This window comes from Triticum aestivum, chromosome 5D (genome assembly GCF_018294505.1).
Source record: "Triticum aestivum cultivar Chinese Spring chromosome 5D, IWGSC CS RefSeq v2.1, whole genome shotgun sequence".
Classification (NCBI taxonomy): Eukaryota; Viridiplantae; Streptophyta; class Magnoliopsida; order Poales; family Poaceae; genus Triticum; species Triticum aestivum.
This window is the reverse complement of record NC_057808.1, coordinates 344207740-344234790: the sequence shown is the minus strand read 5'-3', so window position 1 is coordinate 344234790 and position 27051 is coordinate 344207740. Positions and strand designations below refer to the sequence as shown.

Genomic DNA, 27051 nt, shown 5'->3' with positions numbered 1-27051 from the left:
GGTTCTGGACCTGTCCTTGGGTTAATGGCCAACCTCTTAGGACTGTATTTCCTAGGCTCTTCAAGCACTCACGACGGAAGACAAGATCAGTAAAAGCTGCCCTGCTTGGCGATACCTGGATCAAAGACCTGGCCCTTGGTGACACTACTCCTCTGCTGCATGATTTTTTGTCTATGGCAAGACTGATAGCTGGAGCTAGGCCAAACCTAAACCCAGAGGCCCAGGACAACATTCGATGGAACTGGTCAGCCAATGAAATCTATTCTGCTACCTCTGCCTACCAAGCACAATTCCAGGGCACGCAGAAATCAAACTTAAAGAATTTGATATGGGACACCTGGGCCCAGGGGAAACTGAAGGTGTTCGGCTGGCTTCTACACCTCAACAGATTATGGTGCAACGAAAGATTGGAAAGGCGGGGCTGGAGCAACGGCTACTTCTGCCAATTCTGTTTCAGAAATCTGGAATGCTCGGTGCACTTGTTTTGTCACTACCTGATTGCCAGGAAGGTTTGGGAGGTCATGGCAACCTGGATCGGCTGCCAGGCAGCGAGCCTGGTAACTTGGAGCTGCATAGACAGGGTGACTGACATCATCGAAGCAATCCTCACTGCCACGCCAGGAGGGATCAAGTCAGTAATTATGCTTGTGCTCTGGGAAATATGGCTAGAGCGAAAAAACTGCATTTTTTGGGCAAAGCATGCACTGGCTAGCGACATGGTGGCAGCACGAGCCATTTAGCTATTGCGCCAAGCGAGAGCACGATGCTTAGAACTACCTTTTGCAGAGCCTCCGGCAGGAATTGGATAATGTAATCTTCAGTTTTTCTAGACCATATGATCTTAGGATCTACGCCATGTATTTGCTTTACCCATTGCTTCCTGCTTAATATATGAATGCCATCAGCGCTGGATCTTTCAAAAAAATTCTTTTAAATCAAAGTAGCCCTTAGAGGCAGGAAGTTGCAGCTTATGGATGTGGAGGCCACCTCAAGGAGAGAGAAAGTGCCATCATGTAACAATATATATACTAGCAGATCATTATGTGTTTTTCTTTCCCCTCTTACAAGGCGATTAAGGGAAAGCCTTCCTCCCCTCGATCTTCGCCGGTGAGCCCGTGCCTTCGTCCCCCTCCTCCGGCCACTCCAGCGTCCGGTGGTGGGAAGGGGAATCCTAGTGCCTCGGCTCCGGCTAGTAGATAGGTAGAGTTTTACTCCTCACAGGCCTGGCGCTTCTTTTCCGAGTCAGTCTTCCGGGCTCCGATCCTCCTCATGTTCGTTCATCAAAACAGATTAGATGGAGCTCGGGTGTAGATTCCTAAATCTCCTCGGGGTGGCGAGGTTATGGTTTCTCGCCATGCGTACTCAAGTGTGATATTTGGTGTTAGGTTGTTCATGCCGATTCAAGGATTTAACGACAACGACTGTAGCTCCATGTTGCTAGTTCTTAGGGGCATGTGCACGAAGAATCCCTGGATGTCATCGACAAAGATAGGATGGCTTCGGTTTAAGAGCAGTGATAGCGGCGCATCGACGGCTTGTTCTGGCGACGACAGTGGTCGTTCGGTAGTCCATGGTCCTTGGACTTCAATGTAATTATCATTATTATGTTTGAGGTGCTTTACACTTTTGATGAATCTTTATAATAGATGTGATCCTTTTCGCAAAGAGAAAACACTATCTTAACAGGAAAAGATGTACATATTGGATGTCTTAACTACTAGCAGAGTCATCATGGAACGCCTTGCAGTGACATGTAACTTAATTTGAAGCCAATCCTGAATTCCATTCAAACTCGACATAAATATATGAAAAACAAATCTTGGATATCAAAATATTTAAGCGAATCATATGCAATTTTTTAGGGTGCTGCTATGCACATGACATGTTTCAGCGGATTGTTGGACGATACTGCAAATCAGACCGTCGGTACCTAGAACTAGGTACCACACAGCCAGTTGATTAACTATCGTGCTTGAATCGTCTAACAGGTATTGTATGTGAAGTTGTTTCGATTTTTTATGTCAATTCACAAGTTATGTGTAGACTCGCCATTTGACACGCTTTAGACACATGGCAACGACATATGGTGTAAAGAGAGTATGTTTACGAGTTTATGTGTATACATGCATACACTAATGTGGAAAACATGTCTATCAGTCCTATGAGACAGACCAGACAAACGTTTTAAGCTACAAAGCATTTTATTATTGCTTTTTAATGTGTTGATGTCACACTGTGTCTAACTTATTAAGGTATTGTTATAGGAGTGAACACCATGGACCCATTCCTCGAGAGGTTCTGCCTGGCGGTGTTTCGGCAAAAGAACTTGGTAAGCTTAGACAACTACTGCAAGTATGACAACTGGGCCCTCTCTGCCTGCACCTCCATCCTCTATCTCTCCGGCCAAGTCTCTACACTTGCGGCCACGCCGGTCACAAGGAACTATGGCCGTCGTGCCAGCATTATCTGTGGCGACATCAGATTTCTCATCGGAGCAGCCCTTAACACGGTGGCTGCGAACCTCATGACGCTAATCCTCGGTCACGTCATGCTTGGCGTCGGCATCGGTTTCGTCAGTCAGGTATGATACGTTCACACATACGGAGAGTGGGTGATTGCATGTGCTCGTTGTATTGCAACTTTAACAAAATTACTATTGATGCCATCGCATATAGGGTGTGCCACTGTACTTGTCGGAGATGGCGTCGGCGCACCTCCGCGGCGGGCTGAACATGATGTTCCAACTCGCGACGATGGTTGGCATCTTCTTGGCGAACATAATTAACTACGGCACGCAGAAAATCAAGCCACGGGGGTGGCGCCTCTCCCTCGGCCTCGTGGCACCGTGATGACCCACAAGTATAGAAGATCTATCGTAATCCTTTCGATAAGTAAGAGTGTCGAACCCAACGAGGAGCAGAAGGAAATGACAAGCGGTTTTCAGTAAGGTATTCTCTGCAAGCACTGAAACTATCGGTAACATATAGTTTTGTGATAAGGTAATTTGTAACGAGTAACAAGTAATGAAAGTAAATAAGGTGCAGCAAGATGGCCCAATCCTTTTTGGTAGCAAAGGACAAGCCTAGACAAACTCTTATATGAAGGAAAACGCTCCCGAGGACACATGGGAATTATCGTCAAGCTAGTTTTCATCACGCTCGTATGATTCATGTTCGTTACTTTGATAATTGGGTATGTGGGTGGACCGGTGCTTGGGTGCTGCCCTTTATTGGACAAGCATCCGCCTTATGATTAACCCCTATTGCAAGCATCCGCAACTACAAAAGAAGTATTAAGGTAAACCTAACCATAGCATGAAACATATGGATCCAAATCAGCCCCTTACGAAGCAACACATAAACTAGGGTTTAAGCTTCTGTCACTCTAGCAACCCATCATCTACTTATTACTTCCCAATGCCTTCCTCTACGCCCAAACAATGGTGAAGTTTCATGTAGTCGACGTTCACATAAAACACTAGAGGAAAGACAACATACATCTCATCAAAATATGGAACGAATACCAAATTCACATGACTACTTATAGCAAGACTTCTCCCGTGTCCTCAGGAACAAACATAACTACTCACAAATCATATTCATGTTCATAATCAGAGGGGTATTAATATGCATAAAGGATCTGAACATATGATCTTCCACCAAATAAACCAACTAGCATCAACTACAAGGAGTAATCAACACTACTAGCAACCCACAGGTACCAATCTGAGGCTTTGGGACAAAGATTGGATACAAGAGATGAACTAGGGTTTAGAGGAGATGGTGCTGGTGAAGATGTTGATGGAGATTGACCCCCTCCCGAAGAGAGGATCGTTGGTGATGACGATGGCAATGATTTCCCCCTCCCGGAGGGAAGTTTCCCCGGCAGAACAGCTCCGCCGGAGCCCTAGATTGGTTCCGCCAAGGTTCCGCCTCGAGACGGCGGCGCTTTGTCCCGAAAGCTTCCTTATGATTTTTTCCAGGGTAAAAAGACTTCATACAGCAGAAGATGGACAACGGAGGCCTGCCAGGGGGCCCACGAGGCAGGGGCGCGCCCAGGGGGTAGGGCGCGCCCCCCACCCTTGTGGCCAGGGTGTGGGCCCCCTCTGGTGGATTCTTTCGCCAGTATTTTTTATTAATTCCATAACGTGCTTCCGTGAAGTTTCAGGACTTTTGGAGCTGTGCAGAATAGGTCTCTAATATTTGCTCCTTTTCCAGCCTAGAATTCCAGCTGCCGGCATTCTCCCTCTTCATGTAAACCTTGTAAAATAAGAGAGAAAAGGCATAAGTATTGTGACATAACGTGTAATAACAGCCCATAATGCAATAAATATCGATATAAAAGCATGATGCAAAATGGACGTATCAACTCCCCCAAGCTTAGACCTCGCTTGTCCTCAAGCGGAAGCCGATAACGATAAATATGTCCACATGTTTAGAGGTAGACGTGTCGATAAAATAAAATACGGACATGAGGGCATCATGATCATTCTTATAACAGCAACATATATAGATATTGTCATATGATTTCTTATGCTAAAGTAACAATCTATTCACAACGTAAAGTATGAATCAGAAACTTCATTGAGAACCAACAAACTATAATCTCAGTCATTGAAGCAATTGCAATTTATCATAACATTGGAAAGAGTCAATATAAGAGCTTTTCAGCAAGTCCACATACTCAACTATCATTTAGTCTTTCACAATTGCTAACACTCACGCAATACTTATGGGTATGGAGTTTCAATCGGACACAGAGAAAGATAGGGGCTTATAGTGTTGCCTCCCAACCTTTTACCTCAAGGGTAATGTCAACAATGATAATTCATGCTAACTTACATCCAATTGGATATATATATCAGGATCTTTCCAACACAAGGTGCTTGCCAAAGGATAAAATGTAAAAAGGAAAGGTGAAGATCACCATGACTCTTGTATAAGGTATAAGACAAGAATAAAAGATAGGCCCTTCGCAGAGGGAAGCAGAGGTTGTCATGTGCTTTTATGGTTGGATGCACGAAATCTTAATGCAAAAGAAAATCACTTTATATTGCCACTTGTGATATGGAACTTTATTATGCAGTCTGTCGCTTTTATTGCTTCCATATCATAAGATCGTATAAAGCTTATTTTCTCCACACTAATAGATCATACATATTTAAAGAGCAATTTTTATTGCATGCAACATGACAACTTACTTGAAGGATCTTACTCAGTCCATAGGTAGGTATGGTGGACTCTCATGGCAAAACTGGGTTTAAGGATATTCGGAAGCACAAGTAGTATCTCTACTTGGTGCAGAGAATTTGGCTAGCATGAGGGGAAAGGCAAGCTCAACATGTTGGATGATCCATGACAATATACTTTATTTCGGATATAGGAAAACATAACCCATTACGTTGTCTTCCTTGTCCAACGTCAACTCTTTAGCATGTCATATTTTAATGAGTGCTCACAATCATAAAAGATGTCCAAGATAGTATATTTATATGTGAAAACCTCTCTTTCTTTATTACTTCCTATTAATTGCAACGATGACCAAAACTATGTTTGTCAACTCTCAACAACTTTTATTCATCATACTCTTTATATGTGAAGTCATTACTCTCCATAAGATCAATATGATCTCTTTATTCCTTTTTATTCTTTCTTTCTTTTATTCCCACAAGATCATAGCAAGAAAATCAAGCCCTTGACTCAACACTAATCTTTATTATATATAGCTCACGGACTCGATTACATAGAAGGATCATAAAGCAAAAACTCAAAACTAGATCATACTAAAACTTTATTCTAATAGATCAAGATATTACCAAAAGGATCGAACTAAGAAAAACAGTAAAGATAGGAGTGTGATGGTGATACGATACCGGGGCACCTCCCCCAAGCTTGGCAGTTGCCAAGGGGACTGCCCATACCCATGTGATTATGTCTCCTTCTTCGGAGGTGGTGATGTGATATTCTTGGTGATGATGCCCCTCAGGATACGATTCTCCTCCTCGAGCTTATTGACTTGCTGCTTGAGATCCATTATTTCCTTACGGAGCTTACCCGTGACGGTTGAAGCTCCTTTCACCCATGGATGTTGCATAGCTGCGAGAGAACAAGTAACACTCTTTTTCATATTTTCATAAGAGAGAAATTTAACATTGGAAGGGATGACCGAGGTTGGAATGGCTGAGCTCTGTAGTTCCCCCATTGTGAATTCGGCTCAGAAACGGGAAGTAACTTCTTGATCCTCCTTCATGGCATTTATCCTTTTCAAGTCGGCCTCCATCTCTTCCTCCGTTGATGGCCGAAAGTGGTCAGCATCACTGTTTTCTCTTGGTCCTGGTGTTGGATTAGACACCCGGCTCTCCCCGACTGATTCTTAAGAAGACATCTTGCTCTAATCTGCGGCAGAAACAGCTCGAAACAAAAATAGAGGATATTTGCATGGTACAGTGGTCAAAACCTTCAGGAGATTATACAATGAATTTTTACCGACCAAAAGAAGTATCGTGCAAGAAAACGGAGTCCGGAGGGCGCACGAGGTGCCCACGAGGCAGGGGGCGCGCCCTCCACCCTCGTGGACGCCTCGTGTCCTTCCCGGACTACTTCTTATCTTCCTATTTTTTTAAAATATTCCAAAGCAGAGAAAAATTACCATTAGAACTGTTTTGGAGTCGGTTTACTTACCGTACTACGTACCTATTCCTTTTCGGAGTCTGAAACGTTCTGGAAAGTGTCCCTTATGTATTCCACTGGGGTTACGGTTTCAATAACATTAGTTTCAACATTTATACGATTACCTGAGATATAATGTTTGATTCTTTGACCGTTCACCACCTTTGGATTTGTGCCTTCGAAGTTGTTGATTTTTATGGCATCGGAACGATAGGCCTCCTCGATAACGTACGGACCTTCCCATTTAGAGAGAAGTTTTCCTGCAAAAAATCTTAAACGAGAGTTGAATAGCAACACATAATCACCTACATTAAACTCACGCTTTTGTATCCTTTTGTCATGCCATCTTTTAACCTTTTCTTTAAATAGTTTGGCATTCTCATAGGCCTGGGTTCTCCATTCATCAAGCGAGCTAATGTCAAATAGCCTCTTCTCACCGGCAAGTTTGAAATCATAATTGAGCTCTTTAATGGCCCAATATACCTTATGTTCTAGTTCGAGAGGTAAGTGACATGCTTTTCCATAAACCATTTTATACGGAGACATACCCATAGGATTTTTATATGCAGTTCTATAGGCCCATAATGCATCATCAAGTTTCTTGGACCAATTCTTTCTAGATCTATTAACAGTCTTTTGCAAAATTAATTTGAGCTCTCTATTACTCAATTCTACTTGACCACTAGACTGTGGGTGATATGGAGATGCAATTCTATGATTAACATCATACTTAGCAAGCATTTTACGAAAAGCACCATGAATAAAATGTGAACCACCATCAGTCATTAAATATCTAGGGACTCCAAACCTCGGAAAAATAACTTCTTTAAGCATCTTAATAGAGGTGTTATGATCAGCACTACTAGTTGGAATAGCTTCTACCCACTTAGTAACGTAATCAACAGCAACTAAAATATGTGTATACCCATTAGAGGAAGGAAACGGTCCCATATAATCAAAGCCCCAAACATCAAATGGTTCAATAACAAGTGAATAATTCATAGGCATTTCTTGACGTCTACTAATATTACCAATTCTTTGACATTCATCACAAGATAAGACAAACTTACGGGCATCTTTGAAGAGAGTAGGCCAATAAAAACCGGATTGCAATACCTTATGTGCAGTTCTATCTCCAGCGTGGTGTCCTCCATAAGCTTCGGAGTGACACTTGCGTAGGATCTGTTCCTGTTCATGCTCAGGTATACAACGTCTAATAACACCATCTACTCCTTCTTTATAAAGGTGTGGGTCATCCCAGAAGTAATGTCTTAAATCATAGAAAAACTTTTTCTTTTGCTGGTATGTGAAACTAGGTGGTATAAATTTAGCAACAATGTAATTAGCATAATCAGCATACCATGGAGCAGTACGAGAAGCATTTATGACAGCTAATTGTTCATCAGGAAAGCTATCATCAATAGGTAGTGGGTCATCAAGAACATTCTCTAACCTAGACAAGTTGTCTGCAACGGGGTTCTCAGCTCCCTTTCTATCAATAATATGCAAATCAAATTCTTGTAGCAAGAGAACCCATCTAATAAGTCTAGGTTTAGCATCTTTCTTTTCCATAAGATATTTAATAGCAGCATGATCAGTGTGAACAGTTACTTTAGAATCAACAATATAAGGTCTGAACTTATCACAAGCAAATACAACTGCTAAAAATTCTTTTTCAGTAGTAGCATAATTTCTCTGGGCACTGTCTAGAGTTTTACTAGCATATTGGATAACATTTAATTTCTTATCAACTCTTTGTCCTAGAACAGCACCTACAGCATAATCACTAGCATCACACATAATTTCAAAGGGTAAATTCCAATCAGGTGGCTGAACAATAGGTGCAGAAATCAAGGCTTTCTTAAGTATTTCAAATGCTTCTACACAATCATCATCAAAGACAAAAGGAACATCTTTTTGTAAGAGATTAGTCAGAGGCCTAGAAATTTTGAGAAGTCCTTAATGAACCTCCTATAAAAACCGGCATGACCAAGGAAACTTCTTATACCTTTAATGTCCTTGGGACACGGCATCTTTTCAATAGCATCAACTTTAGCTTTATCAACTTCAATACCTCTTTCAGAAATTTTATGCCCCAAGACAATACCTTCATTAACCATAAAGTGGCACTTCTCCCAATTCAAGACAAGGTTAGTTTCTTCACATCTCTGCAAAACTCGATCAAGGTTGCTCAAGCAATCATCAAAAGAAGTTCCATATACGGAGAAATCATCCATGAAAACCTCAACAATCTTTTCACAAAAATCAGAGAATATAGCCATCATGCATCTTTGAAAGGTAGCAGGTGCATTACATAAACCAAAAGGCATACGTCTATAAGCAAAGGTACCGAAAGGGCAAGTAAAAGTGGTCTTTTCTTGATCCTCTTTTGACACAGGTATTTGAGAGAAACCAGAATAACCATCTAGAAAGCAAAAATGTGTATGTTTGGATAATCTTTCTAGCATTTGATCAATAAAAGGTAAAGGGTAATGATCCTTTTTAGTAGCTTTATTTAGTTTGCGGAAATCAATTACCATTCTATAACCTGTAACAATTCTTTGTGGGATCAATTCATCTTTATCATTAGGAACAACAGTAATACCTCCCTTCTTAGGGACACAATGGACAGGACTTACCCACTGACTATCAGCAACGGGATAAATTATACCTGCCTCCAGAAGCTTTAGTATTTCTTTCTTACCACTTCTTTCATCTTAGGATTTAACCGTCGTTGGTGATCAACAACTGGTTTAGCGTCTTTCTCCAATTTTATTTTGTGTTGGCATAGAGTGGGACTAATGCCCTTAAGATCATCAAGAGTATATCCAATAGCAGCACGGTGCTTCTTCAGAGTTTTCAATAATTTCTTTTCTTCATGCTCTGAAAGGTTAGCACTAATAATAACAGGATATATCTTTTTCTCATCAAGATAAGCATATTTAAGAGTATCAGGTAATGGTTTAAGCTCAAACACGGGATCACCCTTGGGTGGAGGAGGATCCCCTAGGATTTCAACAGGCAAGTTGTGTTTCAAAATAGGTCCCTGTTTAAAGAATACTTCATCTATTTCCCTTCTTTCATTCATAAACATATCATTTTCATGGTCTAGCAAATATTGTTCTAAAGGGTCATTAGGAGGCACGGCAATAGAAGCAAGACCAATAATTTCATCTTTACTAGGCAATTCCTCATCATGGGGTTGTCTACGAAATTTAGCAAATTAAACTCATGAGACATATCCCCCAAACCAATAGTAACAACATCCTTTTCGCAGTCTATCCTAGCATTAACAGTATTCAAGAAGGGTCTACCAAATATGATGGGACAAAAGTCATCTTGTGGGGAACCAAGAACAAGAAAATCAGCAGGATATTTAACTTCCCCACACAAGACTTCAACATCTCTAACAATCCCAACTGGTGAAATAGTGTCTCTATTGGCAAGCTTAATTGTAACATCAATTTCCTCTAACTCAGCAAGTGCAATATCATGCATAATTTCTTTGTATAAGGAATGAGGTATTGCAATGATAACAATGATCTCCTATTTTAACAGAAATAACAGGCATGCCTACAACAGGTCTATGTTTATTTTTAGTATCAGGTCTAGCAATTCTAGCAGCTTCATTACAGAAGTAAATAACATGCCCATCAATATTATCAGCCAAGAGATCTTTAACCATAGCAATACTAGGTTCAACTTTAATTTTCTCAGGGGGTTTGGGTGTCCTAATATTACTTTTGTTGACCATAGTTGAAGCTTTAGCATGATCCTTTATTCTAACAAGGAAAGGTGGTTTCTCAATATAAGCAATAGGAACGACAGGATCATTATAAGTGATAGTCTTTTCTTCAACTCTAATAGGTGCAACTACTTTTAATTCAATGGGAGGATTATATTTAAACCACTTCTCCTTAGGGAGATCAACATGAGTAGCAAAGGATTCACAAAAAGAAGCTACTATCTCAGAGTCAAGTCCATATTTAGTGCTAAATTCACGGAAAACATCGGTATCCATAAAAGATTTAACACAATCAAACTTAGGTGTTATACCTGACTCCTTACCTTCATCGAGATCCCAATCTTCAGAGTTGCGTTTAATTCTTTCCAATAAATCCCATTTGAATTCAATAGTCTTCATCATAAAAGAGCGAGTACAAGAAGTATCGAGCATGGAGCGATTATTGAGAGAAAGCCGAGCATAAAATTTTTGAATAATAATTTCTCTTGAGAGCTCATGATTGGGGCATGAATATAACATTGACTTAAGCCTCCCCCAAGCTTGAGCGATGCTTTCTCCTTTGCGAGGCCAAAAAATATATATATAATTGTGATCACGATGAACAAGATGCATAGGATAAAACTTCTGATGAAATTCCAATTTCAATCGGTTGTAGTTCCATGATCCCATATAATCACATAGCCTAAACCATGTCAATGCCTTTCCCTTCAAAGATAAAGGGAAGACCTTCTTCTTGATAACATCCTCGGGCATACCTGCAAGCTTAAATAATCCACAAACTTCATCCACATAGATTAGGTGCAAATCGGGATGTAATGTTCCATCACCTGTGAAAGGATTAGCTAGCAGTTTCTCTACCATTTCCGAAGGAATTTCAAAGTAAACATTTTCAGTAGGTTCAGTAGGTTGAGGAGCAACTCTTTGCTCTACTGGTCGGGGTGAAGATACCCCGAACAAGCCCCTCAAAGGATTATGTTCCATAGTAACAAGTGACAGTAAATTTCAGCACACTATATAAATTCCTTAATCCCTTACCAAAGGCGCTTCACTCCCCGGCAACGGCGCCAGAAAAGAGTCTTGATGACCCACAAGTATAGGGGATCTATCATAGTCCTTTCGATAAGTAAGAGTGTTGAACCCAATGAGGAGCAGAAGGAAATGACAAGCGGTTTTCAGTAAGGTATTCTCTGCAAGCACTGAAATTATCGGTAACAGATAGTTTTGTGATAAGGTAATTTGTAACGAGTAACAAGTAATGAAAGTAAATAAGGTGCAGCAAGATGGCCCAATCCTTTTTGGTAGCAAAGGACAAGCCTAGACAAACTCTTATATGAAGGAAAACGCTCCCGAGGACACATGGGAATTATCGTCAAGCTAGTTTTCATCACGCTCATATGATTCGCGTTCGTTACTTTGATAATTTGGTATGTGGGTGGACCGGTGCTTGGGTGCTGCCCTTTCTTGGACAAGAATCCCACTTATGATTAACCCCTATTGCAAGCATCCGCAACTACAAAAGAAGTATTAAGGTAAACCTAACCATAGCATGAAACATATGGATCCAAATCAGCCCCTTACGAAGCAACGCATAAACTAGGGTTTAAGCTTCTGTCACTCTAGCAACCCATCTTCTACTTATTACTTCCCAATGCCTTCCTCTAGGCCCAAACAATGGTGAAGTGTCATGTAGTCGACGTTCACATAACACCACTAGAGGAAAGACAACATACATCTCATCAAAATATCGAACGAATACCAAATTCAGATGACTACTTATATCAAGACTTCTCCCATGTCCTCAGGAACAAACGTAACTACTCACAAATCATATTAATGTTCATAATCAGAGGGGTATTAATATGCATAAAGGATATGAACATATGATCTTCCACCAAATAAACCAACTAGCATCAACTACAAGGAGTAATCAACACTACTAGCAACCCACAGGTACCAATCTGAGGCTTTGGGACAAAGATTGGATACAAGAGATGAACTAGGGTTTAGAGGAGATGGTGTTGGTGAAGATGTTGATGGATATTGACCCCCTCCCGAAGAGAGGATCGTTGGTGATGACGATGGCGATGATTTCCCCCTCCCGGAGGGAAGTTTCCCCGGCAGAACAGCTCCGCCGGAGCCCTAGATTGGTTCCGCCATGGTTCCGCCTCGAGACGGCGGCGCTTTGTCCCGAAAGCTTCCTTATGATTTTTTCCAGGGTAAAAGACTTCATATAACAGAAGATGGACACCGGAGGCCTACCAGGGGGGCCACGAGGCAGGGGGGTGCCCAGGGGGGTAGGGCGCGCCCCCCACCCTCGTGGCTAGGGTGTGGGCCCCCTCTGGTGGATTCTTTCGCCAGTATTTTTGATTAATTCCAAAATGTGCTTCCGTGAAGTTTCAGGACTTTTGGAGCTGTGCAGAATAGGTCTCTAATATGTGCTCCTTTTCCAGCCCAGAATTCCAACTGCCGGCATTCTCCCTCTTCATGTAAACCTTGTAAAATAAGAGAGAAAAGGCATAAGTATTGTGACATAACGTGTAATAACAGCCCATAATGCAATAAATATCGATATAAAAGCATGATGCAAAATGGACGTATCACAGCACCGGCGCTGCTGATGACCGTGGGCGCACTACCGAAATAAACCCCTGTGCTGACGGCCAGGCCGTCGGCATAGGCCGTATACCGTCGGTATAGCTCTATTCCGACGGCTGCCATTGGCATAGGGCCGTCGGTGTCGATCTCGAAGGCGTAGATATGCCATCGGCATAGACCCCTATACGGACGGCTTTCGTACAACTGTCGGCAAAAAACAGCGAGGCGGCAATTGACGGCGCCGTCTCCAAATCAAACCAACCAAAAGCGGCCACGTGGCAAGGGTAGGGAGCTCCTCGCAGGGAGCTATGCCGACAGTAAGGTTGTTGGCTTAGACGCAATATATGCCGACGGCCTGGCCGTTGGCATATCTCCCTTCCAAGAGCTCCCAGGAAGCACCACGTGGCAGGGTAAGCCGACGACCAAGCCGTCGGCATAGATGGCACGTGTCGCTTGCTGGGAGCTCCTGGCAGAGGCTATGCCAAGGCCGTCGGCATAGTTTTTGGTATGTTTTTTTATTTTCTGTTTTTCCATTTTCCATTCAATTGACAACACATCACATATTTATATGTATATATACAGGAATATCATCATTCTCCAGAACCTCATCTACATAATATGAAAGATCATCATCATCTAAAGATCATGAACATCATCACCGTCGAAACTTCATGAACATAAGTATGAAACATCGTCATCGTCAAAACTTCATGAACATAAGTGTGAAACATCGACGTCATCATTGTCATCTAAAGAACACTAGGATGAAGTATGGAACATGAAAAGCATAACAAAACATGGAAAACATCATAATTTAAAGAAGACTAGGATCATCGCCACCGCCGCCACCACCATTAGCTTCAGCATCACCACTAAGACCACCAGCACCGCAAGACCAGCACCACTTTGCCAGACTGGAGTGTATGGGCTCCGTGAAGCAGGAGTGGAACCACCAACACCACCACCAAAAATCGATGATCCACCGGTTCCCTACATGTTTGAAAAGAGATTGTAAGGGTAAATATGATAGTGTTGATTCAACGATAACTAGTGTTGAATAGTTTGGTAATGTACTAACCGGAGTCACACTGCCTGGTACCACCCATTCTTCAAATGTAGGCAAGTATGGGTATGCTCCAAAAGGTGGTGGTGCCAGCCCCAGTGATGGTGGATCCGTGCGGTTTTGCATAACCGCAAACATAGCCTGGATGTTAGTTGACTAAGCAAATGCGAAGGTCAGAAGAAATGAAAGTGCAAAATTTAGGTTGGTTCTAAGTGGGAAAACTAACCGTCATCATCCGATGGTTGTAATCCCCGCTTCCCTGAACTCGTTGTAAGTACTCCCGCAGCTCGACATGCTTAAGCTCGACAAAGGCCGCATATGCCTGTGATAGCCCATAAGTATAGGGGATCGCAACAGTTTTTTAGGGTAGAGTATTCAACCCAAATTTATCGATTCGACACAAGGAGAGCCAAAGAATATTTGTAAGTATTAGCAGTTGAGTTGTCAATTCAACCACACCTAAAGATTAAATATCTGTAGCAAAGTGATCAGTAGCACAATAATATGGTAGTTTGATAGCGATAGGGGCTGTTTAACCAAGGTGGCGGGTGGGGTGTTTTCATGCTACACCATGACGAGGGCGCAGACACTCACATAGTCTTCCCAAACGGTGCAATACTGGTCGACGACGCACACGTCGACAATTTTCCTGAAGAAGTAATCGAGCCCCGCGCCGCGCCATAGCTTGTGGGGTAGTCGGAAGTCTTGATCAATGTCCTTGAAGAGAGCACTGGAACGGTGGTCGATGTGCTCCGGCCTCTCGAAGGAGAGCGCATTTTCTTCGTGATCGATGGGGTCGTAGCTGGTAACGAGCCAGCAAACCACGATGTTCGGGCAGGAGACCAGAGTCGAACCATGAGCTTGACAAGGAATCCCCTTTCTAGGGTAATCAAGATTATGAAAATGTCTGGTGATCACCTTCTTCGTGCAAGATCAACCCTGAGTAAGGCTTGACCTTTGTGGTCCATAAGCCATGATGGCATATGTGGCATGTTATTTGTGAACAACGCTGCCAAGATCCTTCTGGTCTTAGAACCTTTGTTGTTCAAACATCCACCAACAAGAAATATGACACCATCAACTATCCGATCCTAGGGATACATCATGGAGCTAATTCTAGTTTGCATCCCTTGAAACTCAAACTCCTCACTCACTTGCAAGTTACTTTTCCTAAGCCTTACCTTGTTAGCTTGCATGTGTACTGTTGTTTAAGGAACAACTAGTTTCAAGTCAAAAACTTATCAACCCCCTAAATTTTGCCTTATTTAGTAATTAAAAGGGAGAGAGTTGCCATGTTAATTAACAAAAACAATGTGAAAATCGTCACAACCCGCTGACTAAGCACACATAAAAGAGACATCACACACACCAATGAGGACTGTGGTCATTGCATCTAATCGTGTGCTTTTTGGTTCATTTCTTACTAATAGATGTTTTAAGATGGAGCAAAAGCGCACCATGTAACTGCGATCTACGACTATCTCGAACGATACCATTTGCTCAGGTTAAGATACAGGCAATCAATTTGCGCATAACAAAATTCTTTACCTCGTGGTAGCAGCTGATATGTTGTGCTTACTTTGGAAGGTAAAAAATCGCATAAGTGCGATACTCAATAGATGTTGTGATTGTGACCTATGAGGACGAGTATATGGAGAGCTTTATTACCTCTGTCGACCTATCAAGTCCAATACATATTACTATATTATCCTTTGTGTTGATAAAATGGCTTCTTAGATGATCGAAATATGTTGCCGTGGGCCGGTTTTCGAGATGTAGTGGCCAGTGATAATATGGGTTCATTGCAAACGATCGTATACTTTTTGGGCCATTTCTTACTCTAATTTTTTAGACTAAGCAAATATTACCCAGCCTAACAACAAGGATTAAGAAACAAATAACTGGCATTTTGTTATATCTTAGATAGCTAGCTTATCTTTGTCTTGCTGGGCGTCCAGTTCAATTTTTGTTATCTTTTTAAGAATGTATTACATTTTTTTTCTCTCGCGACATATCGGCTTTAACTTAATTTACTTGCAGCAGCAGCAGGATATGTATGTAACGGCACTGTGCAAGCATGTGCGTCAAAGGAAATGTCCCATTCATAAACTCGGGCATCCGATCTCGATCGTGCTGGGAGTGCATGCACCTTGCACACACCTTTGTTCTAGATAGGACCTCAGACGAAAGCAAAGAGCCACCTCTTAGCTTTACGATGCTCATCGGACAACGATGTACACGATACAGTTTCAATAATTCAGGACCATCTGCTATGACCTAGTAGTCCGCCTGCATCCTCTCATAGTCCATAGGCGAATCATCATTTCCTCGTCCAGAACACGCACGAGATCTGCGACGTCTTTTTATATAGTTTTTGCAAATATCGCAATCATTGTCGGCAGTACTGTTCTTCGTCTCGTCGTCTTCCCGAGGACGAAGCCCAAGTGTGCGTCCAACAAATCTGGCGTTTTGTGCTAGTAGTACATAGGTCATGATATTTTGGCTTTCACGTGGTTAGTTGCTAATTTTTTGGTTGCCTCTAGACTCTTGCCAACTCCCCCACATTCCTTCACGAATCTTGCAAAAAAGTTTGGCCAACAAAGCTCTAGCCAATTTCTTGGGTTGGCAAAAATTGGCAGGGCATGCTATCATGAACCAGACACACCCTAGTTCACCTGCATGCATAGTCCACAGACGAATTATTTCATCGTCCAACACGCAGGAGATCTGCGCTCTGCGGCGCCTTTGCACATACATCAAGATCGTAATCATTGCCGGCGGGGGGGCGTAAAGGCAGCCCACGAATGTCCGAGATCCACGACGGGTCACTGGATAGCTCCGTCCATGGACGTAGTACTGTTCTTCCACCCGAGCGTCCGTCCCACAAACCTGGCGACACGCGCACGCACGCCGTCGCCGGCCACGCACTTGCTGACTTGTCCCGCTGAAGCTTCAACCACTCGTATGCTTCCCCGAAACAGGACTCGTCTCCTCTCAGAAAAGAGAAAGATGCGTTCGACGCGACAGGGTTCGTCCTCGCCACCTTACGTACCACCGGGACGGGACACAATTGAAGGACGGGACGGCACCTCACCTCATCTCAGTGCAACCAAAGCCAACTTTCCGAACCGTGCGTACCATGGGACGCGACGGCCGGCGACGAGACATTTCGTCTGTCAGCACCTCAGCATCGCACTATTGTTAACCGTACTGTCCTGTGGGACAGCGGAATAACGAGAGCCAACCCCGGTTCTTATCAGAGGCGATCGACCGGGGCAAGTGCCGGGCACAGGGCTGTGGACCTCCGGGTGACAGCATTAGCATTGGCATTGGCGAAATGCGCGCCGACGTGGTCGACGCACATAGCGGCGCCACATCGTGCTGCTCGTGTTCACACATGGCGCGATCGATCGTCGATCGATTCGGATCGAGCGAGGCAGGATTTGTTCCGAAAAGGTGGCGCGCGTGTCACCAACACCTGATGTGACGGCGATGTTACTTGCCCCCGCCACTCCTGTCGCTCCCCTATGCGGAGCTACAAAAAGGTGGCGCGCGCATTGCCCTTCTCCCGGCCATGTGGTAGAGAGCTCTTGTTCCTCGTCACAACGTACGTGCGCACGACTGCCCCTTGACTTGAAGTCTTGAACTGTTCCGGGGGAGGGGATGGCTGGCGGCATGGCTCCGCTGGGGGTGAAGAAGGAGAGGGCGGCGGAGTACAAGGGCCAAATGACGCTCGCCGTCGCCATGGCCTGCGTCGTCGCCGCCATCGGGGGCTCCATCTTCGGCTACGACATCGGGATCTCCGGTACGTACGTACCCACTAGCTAGGTGCATGAACAATCATGCTGTTCTATCCTTTTTATTATTATATCTCGGTTGAGTCACTCGCTTGTGGTTCGGTTGTACTACGAGTGTGGCTACTTTTCTCTGCCGTGCTTGTTGCCATTGACCTACATGTGGACCCTATGGGTTGTTTCTAAGCCGAGCTCGAAACCTAACAGCATGTAGCAATTTTGCTCCAGCCTGAATTGTTGCTCCCGCTTCATACTGTTGTGATAACCTAAACCGAACACGCTTCTCACAGTCTCACAAGTCGGGGTCGGGCTTCTCGATTATTCTGGCTAAAAGAGGTAGCCTCTAGGCGAAGAGGAAACCCTTGCTACCGGATTTTACTCGGAGGCTGGATGCTGCACCATACGGAGGCCACCTCAAAGAGAAGAGAGAGAGTTTAGAGGCATACAGGCAGTAAAATACGTACACATCGGATGTCTTATACTACTAGCAGGATCATCAAGTAACGTTGTAGCGATCTGTATCTTTGGTGCCAATACATTCAAACTCTTGTTAAGTATATGGATTTTTTCCATGAATAACCGAAAAAACTAAAAAATGGATAACCCTGACCTCCGCATCATGCTATCCATACCATTATTTTGGTTACCGAACTTACCGAACCCCCTCGAGAAACACTTATACCGGGCAATTTTTTTTGAAAATTTTGAATTCAAACAATCAGAGTGTAGTTAAATGTATGCCATCTCTACCACCATAAGATAAGTGGTCGTGGCAAAGGCACCCTTTTCTCAACAGCGCGTTGCGGGTTCAAGTCTTGTCTCACGCATTTTAATTTCTTTTTTATATGCAAAAGTGAAAAAATGCCAGGGGTCGAACTCGCGACCTTTTAGCAAGTGGCAGTTCGGGTTGAACAGCCAGTACGATAGAGCTAGGTACATGATGAAATTGGAGGTAAACCCCTATCTACATCGACTTCAAAAAATTTGAATTCAAAATTTGATTTTAAATTTCGTTCGAAATTTTTCCGGCATATCGTGGTTACCATGGTAACCGCAAATTCCGGTGCCCCTCGAGAAAAATTGTCCACTCGGGATCCAAAACTTTGATCCATACAACCATTTTTTTTATCAAACATAAAATAACTCCAAGCCATCGAGTGTCAAAGGTTGACAGCAAGACACTACCACACCGGGCGAAAAATAATTACATAGTTCATCCACATAATCTGCTACTAGCATGCCATTCAAACTGGTTGAACAAACCCTGTGCGACCGTTTTCAATCGGATGCACCCGACAGCCATAAGCCCTGTGTGTCCGCATGTTGTACTGATGACCATGTATGAATTGAGGCCATAGCTCCGAAGATAATCTGCAGAAAAAAAGGAAAACATAATCAGTTAAAAACACAATCATTTTGACAATTTCAAATTGCGCAAAGAATAGCACAAACTCACACTCGCGTATGACCATTCAGATTATGGCGAATACCATCACATCAAATCAAAGAGGCGAACAAACATGATAGGAATAAAGATGAATAGTTTCCTCTTGGTCAAGTCTGTAATTCCGCTTATGATCTTTAGGTGATTTTGAGGTTTTCAATTCCCGATCCACCTTGATCTTTAGGTGACACGATATATAATATCATTTAGCAAGTCTGTAATTCCGCTTCTGATCCTCGCATTGCCAGAAGAACCTAGACTGATAGAAATCCAGCCTTTTTAACCCCTCTTTAGGTATCTTAAAAAGAGCATGAACATGAATAGGCTCGAAGAACAACGTTGATGAGGGTAAGTCGTCCTCCATATGACAAAGGCTTACCCTTGCAAGTGTTGAGCTTGTTTTGGAAACAGTCTTCAGCTACTTTCCATTCCTTGTTGGTGAGCCTATAGTGATGAATGAGGACTCTAATGTATGTAAACAGAAGGGATCCCACATCACAGCCAAATAGATGCATGTACTGACTCTCCTCTTTGGCCTTACCAAAATAGAATATCTTACTTTTGTGGAAATTAATTTTCAAACTTGGAAGTTGTTCGAAAAGACACAGGATCAAACTAATCGCCTTTCTATGGTCATGTTCCATAAAAATGACCATGTGAACCGCATACTAGAGGATAGGCACAATTCCATCAATCAGATGTGGAATAAGGTCCCCAACCGACCATCCTCCTTAGCCTCTGCTATAAGAATAGAGAACATATCTGCGCAATATTAAATAGAATTGGTGACATGGGGTCACCTTCCTCAATTCCTTATGAGTTGGAAATAATGACTAATATCACCATTGACCTAACCCCAATACTCTCGCTTTGAACATAGGAGTCCACTTGTTGCCTGCATTCAGCCGCAAAATCTTTCTGCGAAGAGCTTGCTGGAAAAAAATACCAATTTACTTTGTTGTATGCCTTTTCAAAGTTCACCTTAAAGTTAACTCCATCGAGTTTTTAGTGTTTAGCTCAATAATTATAATGAAGGACAGCCACTTCCACAAGAATAATGCGAACAGGCATAAAGTTGTCCTGGTTGGGTGCACAAGAGTATGAGCCATACCAGTCAATCGGACTGGAACATTTGACTCTCGGGTGTAATTACACCCAATTTTTTTCAAATAGTAATTTGTAAGAAAGTCAAAAAAATCTGAAACTTTTTGCGAACAAACTAGATATATTGTTACACTCGTATAAAAACTTTCACTGAGAAATGACTTTCATGTTGTTGTCGACGTAAAAAAACAAATTTGTCGCTATATATGGCATACTGTTCATGCTATTGTCAGAGAATACTTGTCATTTTTGTCAGAATTTTGTCAGAGAATATTTCTTTGCAGAATATTTTTGTATGCCAGAAACGACAGCTCAACTTTGTTGCAAAAGAGTTTTGGAACATTTTGACCTTTTTTGAAATTTTTAAATAATAAAATACGTAACCAGGTGTAATTACCACCATGTTTCAAAGGGTATTTTTCATCTATTTGTGCCTACCTTAGTGAACATTTTAAAACTTGTATTCAAAAAGCATATGGGTCATAATTGCTCAACCCGAACAACAGAAGCCTGATAATTCCAAAGTTGATGTCAATCTGTCTCACTTATTACACATATTGCTACAGGAGTGAACACCATGGACCCGTTCCTCGAGAGGTTCTTCCCGGCGGTGTTCCGGCGAAAGAACTTGGTGAGCCTAAACAACTATTGCAAGTACGACAACCAGGCCCTCTCCGCCTTCACCTCCATCCTCTATCTCTCCGGCCAAGTCTCAACACTTGCGGCCGCGCCGGTGACAAGGAACTACGGCCGTCGTGCCAGCATTATCTGCGGCGGCATCAGCTTTCTTATCGGCGCAGCCCTTAACGCGGCGGCTGTGAACCTCACGACGTTAATCCTCGGCCGCGTCATGCTTGGCGTCGGCATCGGTTTCGGCAATCAGGTGTGGTAAGCTCAGACATACGGAGTGGGCGATTGCATTGCATGTGTGCTTGTAGCATTGCCACTGAACAAGTGCTTGGTGCCATCGTAGGCTGTGCCGCTGTACTTGTCGGAGATGGCGCCGGCGCACCTCCGCGGCGGGCTGAACATGATGTTCCAGCTCGCGACGACGCTTGGCATCTTCTCGGCGAACATGATCAACTATGGCACGCAAAAAATCAAGCCGTGGGGATGGCGCCTCTCGCTCGGCCTCGTGGCAGCACCAGCGCTGTTGATGACGGTCGGCGGGATCCTCCTCCCGGAGACGCCGAACAGCCTCATTGAGCGCGGGCGCGTCGAGGAGGGTCGGCGTGTGCTGGAGCTGATCCGAGGAACCGCGGACGTCGACGCTGAGTTCACGGACATGGCGGAGGCGAGTGAACTGGCCAACACCATCAAGCACCCGTTCCGGAACATCCTCGAGCGGCGCAACCGGCCGCAGCTGGTGATGGCCGTGTGCATGCCGGCGTTCCAGGTCCTAACAGGCATCAACTCCATCCTGTTCTACGCGCCGGTGCTGTTCCAGAGCATGGGCTTCGGCGCCAGCTGGTCCCTCTACTCCTCCATGCTCACCGGCGCCGTGCTCTTGTTCTCCACGCTCATCTCCATCGCCACCGTCGACCGGCTCGGCAGGAGGAAGCTGCTCATCAGCGGCGGCATCCAGATGATCGTTTGCCAGGTGATCGTGGCGGCGATACTGGCGGTGAAGTTCGACGCAGACAAGCACCTATCGCGGGGCTGCTCGATCGCGGTGGTGTTCGTGATCTGCCTCTTCATGCTCGCGTTCGGGTGGTCGTGGGGCCCGCTCGGGTGGACGGTGCCGAGCGAGATCTTCGCCCTGGAGACGCGGTCGGCGGGGCAGAGCATCACGGTGGCCGTCAACCTCTTCTTCACGTTCATCATCGCGCAGGCGTTCCTGTCGCTGCTCTGCGCCTTCAAGTTCGCCATCTTCATCTTCTTCGCTGCGTGGATCGCCGTCATGACCGCCTTCGTCTATGTCTTCCTGCCGGAGACCAAGGGCGTGCCCATCGAGCAGATGGTGCTGCTCTGGAGCAAGCACGGGTTCTGGAAGAACGTCATGCCGGACATGCCGCTCGAGGACGGATGGGGACCCGGTGGGGATCGTGCTCTTACCGATATCAACATTCACAAGTGAAGATCATTTGTGGACAGCAGATAGATATGCGTGGCTCACAGCACGCGACGCGCGCGTGCTTGCAGTGGTTGGAGCGTGTGCGTCTGCGTTAGTTAGCTCTAACTCATCGTGTTGTATCAGAGTACACACACGCCGCACGTGCTCATTTTTGGTGGGTGTGGAGCGTATGCTCTCGTCCTATGCTTGGAAAGCATGAATAGGGCGTGGTCAGTATTTTCCCAGCGTGCCTAAGAAACATACTAGTGGTAACACAGTGCACTATTACGGAAAAGAAAAACATACATAGAAAATATTGGTGTTTTCCTCTTTTGTGTCGATAATTGTGCTCCATGTTTCTTAGGGCAGTCTCATTGAGTAGTATGGCATTTTGGAAACCGATGGAGGCCTTATTTTTGAAATTTCAAAATTCAAACATTTCAGTTTCACAAAATGCTGAAAAAAAAGTATACATGCATACAAGGATGTAATGTGTATGCCTGTAAAATTTCAGGATGAAATTCCTTGAATTGTGAGTTGCACAAAAAAAATGAAGGACTTTAAGGATGAATAGTACATATCATGCGCAAAAAACCAAAAGGATGAATAGTACATATACTAAAAAGTCCCTGATTTTTTTATTTTGTGTAGCTCTCATTTTAACGTACTTCGATCTGAAATTTTACACACATGTACATTATGTCTCTAGGTATGTGTGTATTTTTTTCAGAACTTTTTAAAACTAAAAATTTTGATTTTTTTAAGCTTTCAAATTAAGGCATCCATGAAACTCGGTCTGCATTTGGCATTTTCGAGTCTCAGTGCAGTATATCTTAAGCTATATCTGGTGACATAAAATAGATTCTTAGATATAGCAATCCGGGTGAGAACGGCATTTTGGAGCTCGGCCTCCATGGAGGCCGAATTTTTTGAAAAAAAAAACAAAATTCATTCTTTTTGGTTTCAAAAAATCTGGAAAAAGAATTGTACAAGTACACAAGGCTGTGATGTGTATGTGTGTAAAATTTCAGAATAAAATGCCTTGAGACGCGATCTCTGCAAAAAGAACAAATTCATGGACTTTTGGGATGAATAGTATCATGTGTTGAAAAGTCACATATTTGTCTTTATGGCACATCCCTCATTTCAACATATTTTGTCCTAAAAATTTACACACATGTGTGTTATGCCTTCATGTATGTCTGTATTTTTTTCAGAATTTTTTGAAATGTAAAAATATGAATTTTGTTGAATTTCGAATTTTTCAAAAACCGGCCTCCATAGAGGCCAAGCTTCAAAAGCAATTTTCGAGTCCTAGTGCACTATATCTTAGTGTTGTATCTAAAACAATCCTTGTCACATCCCAAAATTTCAGTTTTTGAATGTGAATTATTAAAATATGGTTAAATAAAAAGTTTGATTGTGATGCTTGAGCTTAGCTAGCATCAGGATCCACTCGCACGACGTTGGAAAGTACCTACCGCTCAGTCGCTGATCTCTGGGATATTGGCGACGCACGACATGTTGCCGGAAAGCATCTGGGTATCGTCGTCGCGGTGGTGTGCATTAGCACGGAGAAAGCCCTGGTTGGTTTTTCTGGAGCTCCCTGCTTCAGGTAGTGCGCGATCGATCGTTCAACCCTATGCCCGGGGTTCGTTTCCTGGAGGTTTTTGCGTGGTGCGCGATCGTTCAACCCTACGCTACGCGAAGAGCTCCAACGCAACCACGACACCAAGGTCGCCGTCTTTTGCAACACAGCCTATATGGAGGCCAAAGCAACACCTGAATTCGCAACAGTGTTGTTTTCTGTTGTCGAGTCTATTGATCTATGGATCGTCAATCGTGCGGTCGCCAGAGTCACTTACCGCTTCGCGCACTGGAGCCCTCTCTCAACCGTTGATCTTATGATGGGAGGTCCTAGTGTGCTATGTTGTAGTTCAAATTTACTGCGAGCATTGTAGCTCGTTGTACCTGTCGCTTGCTACCTCTTGAGCACTGCGTTGGTTTTTCCTTAAAGAGGAAAGGGTGATGCAGTAAAGTAGCGTAAGTATTTCCTTCAATTTTTTAGAACCAAGGTATCAATCCAGTAGGAGGCAATGCACGAGTCCCTCGCACCTACACAAACAAATAAATCCTCGCAACCAACGCAATAAAGGGGTTGTCAATCCCTTCACGGCCACTTACGAGAGTGAGATATGATAAGATATTTTTTTGGTATTTTTATGATAAAGATGCAGAGTAAAGAATGCAAAATAGAAACGGTGCCAGAAATAACTTGTTGTCGGGAGATTAAATATGATGGAAAATAAACCCGGGGGCCATAGGTTTCACTAGTGGCTTCTCTTGAGAGCATAAGTATTACGGTGGGTGAACAAATTACTGTTGAGCAATTGACAGAATTGAGCATAGTTATGAGAATATCTACGTATGATCATGTATATAGGCATCACGTCCGAGACAAGTAGACCGACTCCTGCCTGCATCTACTACTATTACTCCACACATCGACCGCTATCCAGCATGCATCTAGAGTATTAAGTTCAAAATAATAGAGTAACGCTTTAAGTAAGATGACATGATGTAGAGGGATAAACTCATGCAATATGATATAAACCCCATCTTGTTATCCTCGATGGCAACAATACAATACGTGCCTTGCTGCCCCTACTGTCACTGGGAAAGGACACCGCAAGATTGAACCCAAATCTAAGCACTTCTCCCATTGCAAAAAAGATCAATCTAGTAGGCCAAACCAAACTGATAATTCGAAGAGACTTGCAAAGATAACCAATCATACATAAAAGAATTCAGAGAAGATTCAAATATTGTTCATAGATAAACTTGATCATAAACCCACAATTCATCGGTCTCAACAAACACACCGCAAAAGAAGATTACATCGAATAGATCTCCACAAGAGAGGGGGGAACATTGTATTGAGATCCAAAAAGAGAGAAGAAGCCATCTAGCTAATAACTATGGACCCGAAGGTCTGAGGTAAACTACTCACACATCATAGGAGAGGCTATGGTGTTGATGTAGAAGCCCTCCGTGATCGATGCCCCCTCCTGCGGACCTCCGGAAAAGGCCCCAAGATGGGATCTCACGGGTACAAAAGGTTGCGGCGGTGGAATTAGGTTTTTGGCTCCGTATCTGGTAGTTTGGGGGTACGTAGGTATATATAGGAGGAAGAAGTACGTCGGTGGAGCAACGTGGGGCCCACAAGGGTGGAGGGCGCGCCTAGGGGGGTAGGCGCGCCCCCTACCTCGTGCCTTCCTGGTAGCTTTCTTGACGTAGGGTCCAAGTCCTCTGGATCACGTTCGTTCCAAAAATCACGTTCCCGAAGGTTTCATTCCGTTTGGACTCCGTTTGATATTCTTTTTCTGTGAAACTCTGAAATAGGCAAAAAAAACAGCAATTCTGGGCTGGGCCTCCGGTTAATAGGTTAGTCCCAAAAATAATATAAAAGTGTATAATAAAGCCCAATAATGTCCAAAACATAATATAATATAGTATGGAACAATAAAAAATTATAGATACGTTGGAGACGTATCAAGCATCCCCAAGCTTAATTCCTGCTCGTCCTCGAGTAGGTGAATGATAAAAACAGAATTTTTGATGTGGAATGCTACTTGGCATAATTTCAATGTAATTCTCTTAACTGTGGTATGAATATTCAGATCCGAAAGATTCAAGACAAAAGTTTAATATTGGCATAAAAATAATAATACTTCAAGCATACTAACTAAGCAATTATGTCTTCTCAAAATAACATGGCCAAAGAAAGTTATCCCTACAAAATCATATAGCCTGGCTAGGCTCTATCTTCACCACACAAAGTATTTAAATCATGCACAACCCCGATGACAAGCCAAGCAATTGTTTCATACTTTTGATGTTCTGAAACTTTTTCAATCTTCACGCAATACATGAGCGTGAGCCATGGACATAGCACTATATGTGGAATAGAATGGTGGTTGTGGAGAAGACAAAAAGGGAGAAGATAGTCTCACATCAACTAGGCGTATCAACGGGCTATGGAGATGCCCATTAATAGATATCAATGTGAGTGAGTAGGGATTGCCATGCAACGGATGCACTAGAGCTATAAGCATATGAAAGCTCAACAAAAGGAACTAAGTGGGTGCGTATCCAACTCGCTTGCTCACGAAGACCTAGGGCATTTTGAGGAAGCCCATCATTGGAATATACAAGCCAAGTTCTATAATGAAAATTTCCCACTAGTATATGAAAGTGATATCATAGGAGACTCTCTATCATGAAGATCATGGTGCTACTTTGAGGCACAAGTGTGGTAAAAGGATAGTAACATTGTCCCTTCTCTCTTTTTCTCTCATTTTTTTGGGCCTTTTCTCTTTTTCTTTATGGCCTCTATTTTTTCGGAGTCTCATCCCGATTTGTGGGGGAATCATAGTCTCCATCATCCTTTCCTCACTTGGGACAATGCTCTAAAAAATGATGATCATCACACTTTAATTTACTTACAACTCAACAATTACAACTCAATACTTAGAGCAAAATATGACTCTATGTGAATGCCTCCGGCGGTGTACTGGGATATGCA

At 43.4% G+C, this 27051-nt stretch overlaps 1 protein-coding gene and 1 pseudogene across 1 annotated transcript; both read left to right on the top strand.

The window, feature by feature from the left end:
• LOC123124864 (sugar transport protein 7-like) overlaps positions 1 to 2849 on the top strand; it is a 51054-nt pseudogene extending 48205 nt beyond the window's left edge.
• A 14806-nt stretch (positions 2850 to 17655) lies between these two features.
• LOC123124863 (sugar transport protein 7) lies at positions 17656 to 22753 on the top strand. Its single transcript, XM_044545409.1, has 3 exons — positions 17656 to 17876; positions 20980 to 21296; positions 21387 to 22753. Exons 1-3 carry the CDS (start codon positions 17735 to 17737, stop codon positions 22488 to 22490), a joined length of 1563 nt encoding a protein of 520 aa, XP_044401344.1. The 5' UTR covers positions 17656 to 17734; the 3' UTR covers positions 22491 to 22753.
• The last annotated feature ends 4298 nt before the right edge of the window (positions 22754 to 27051 follow it).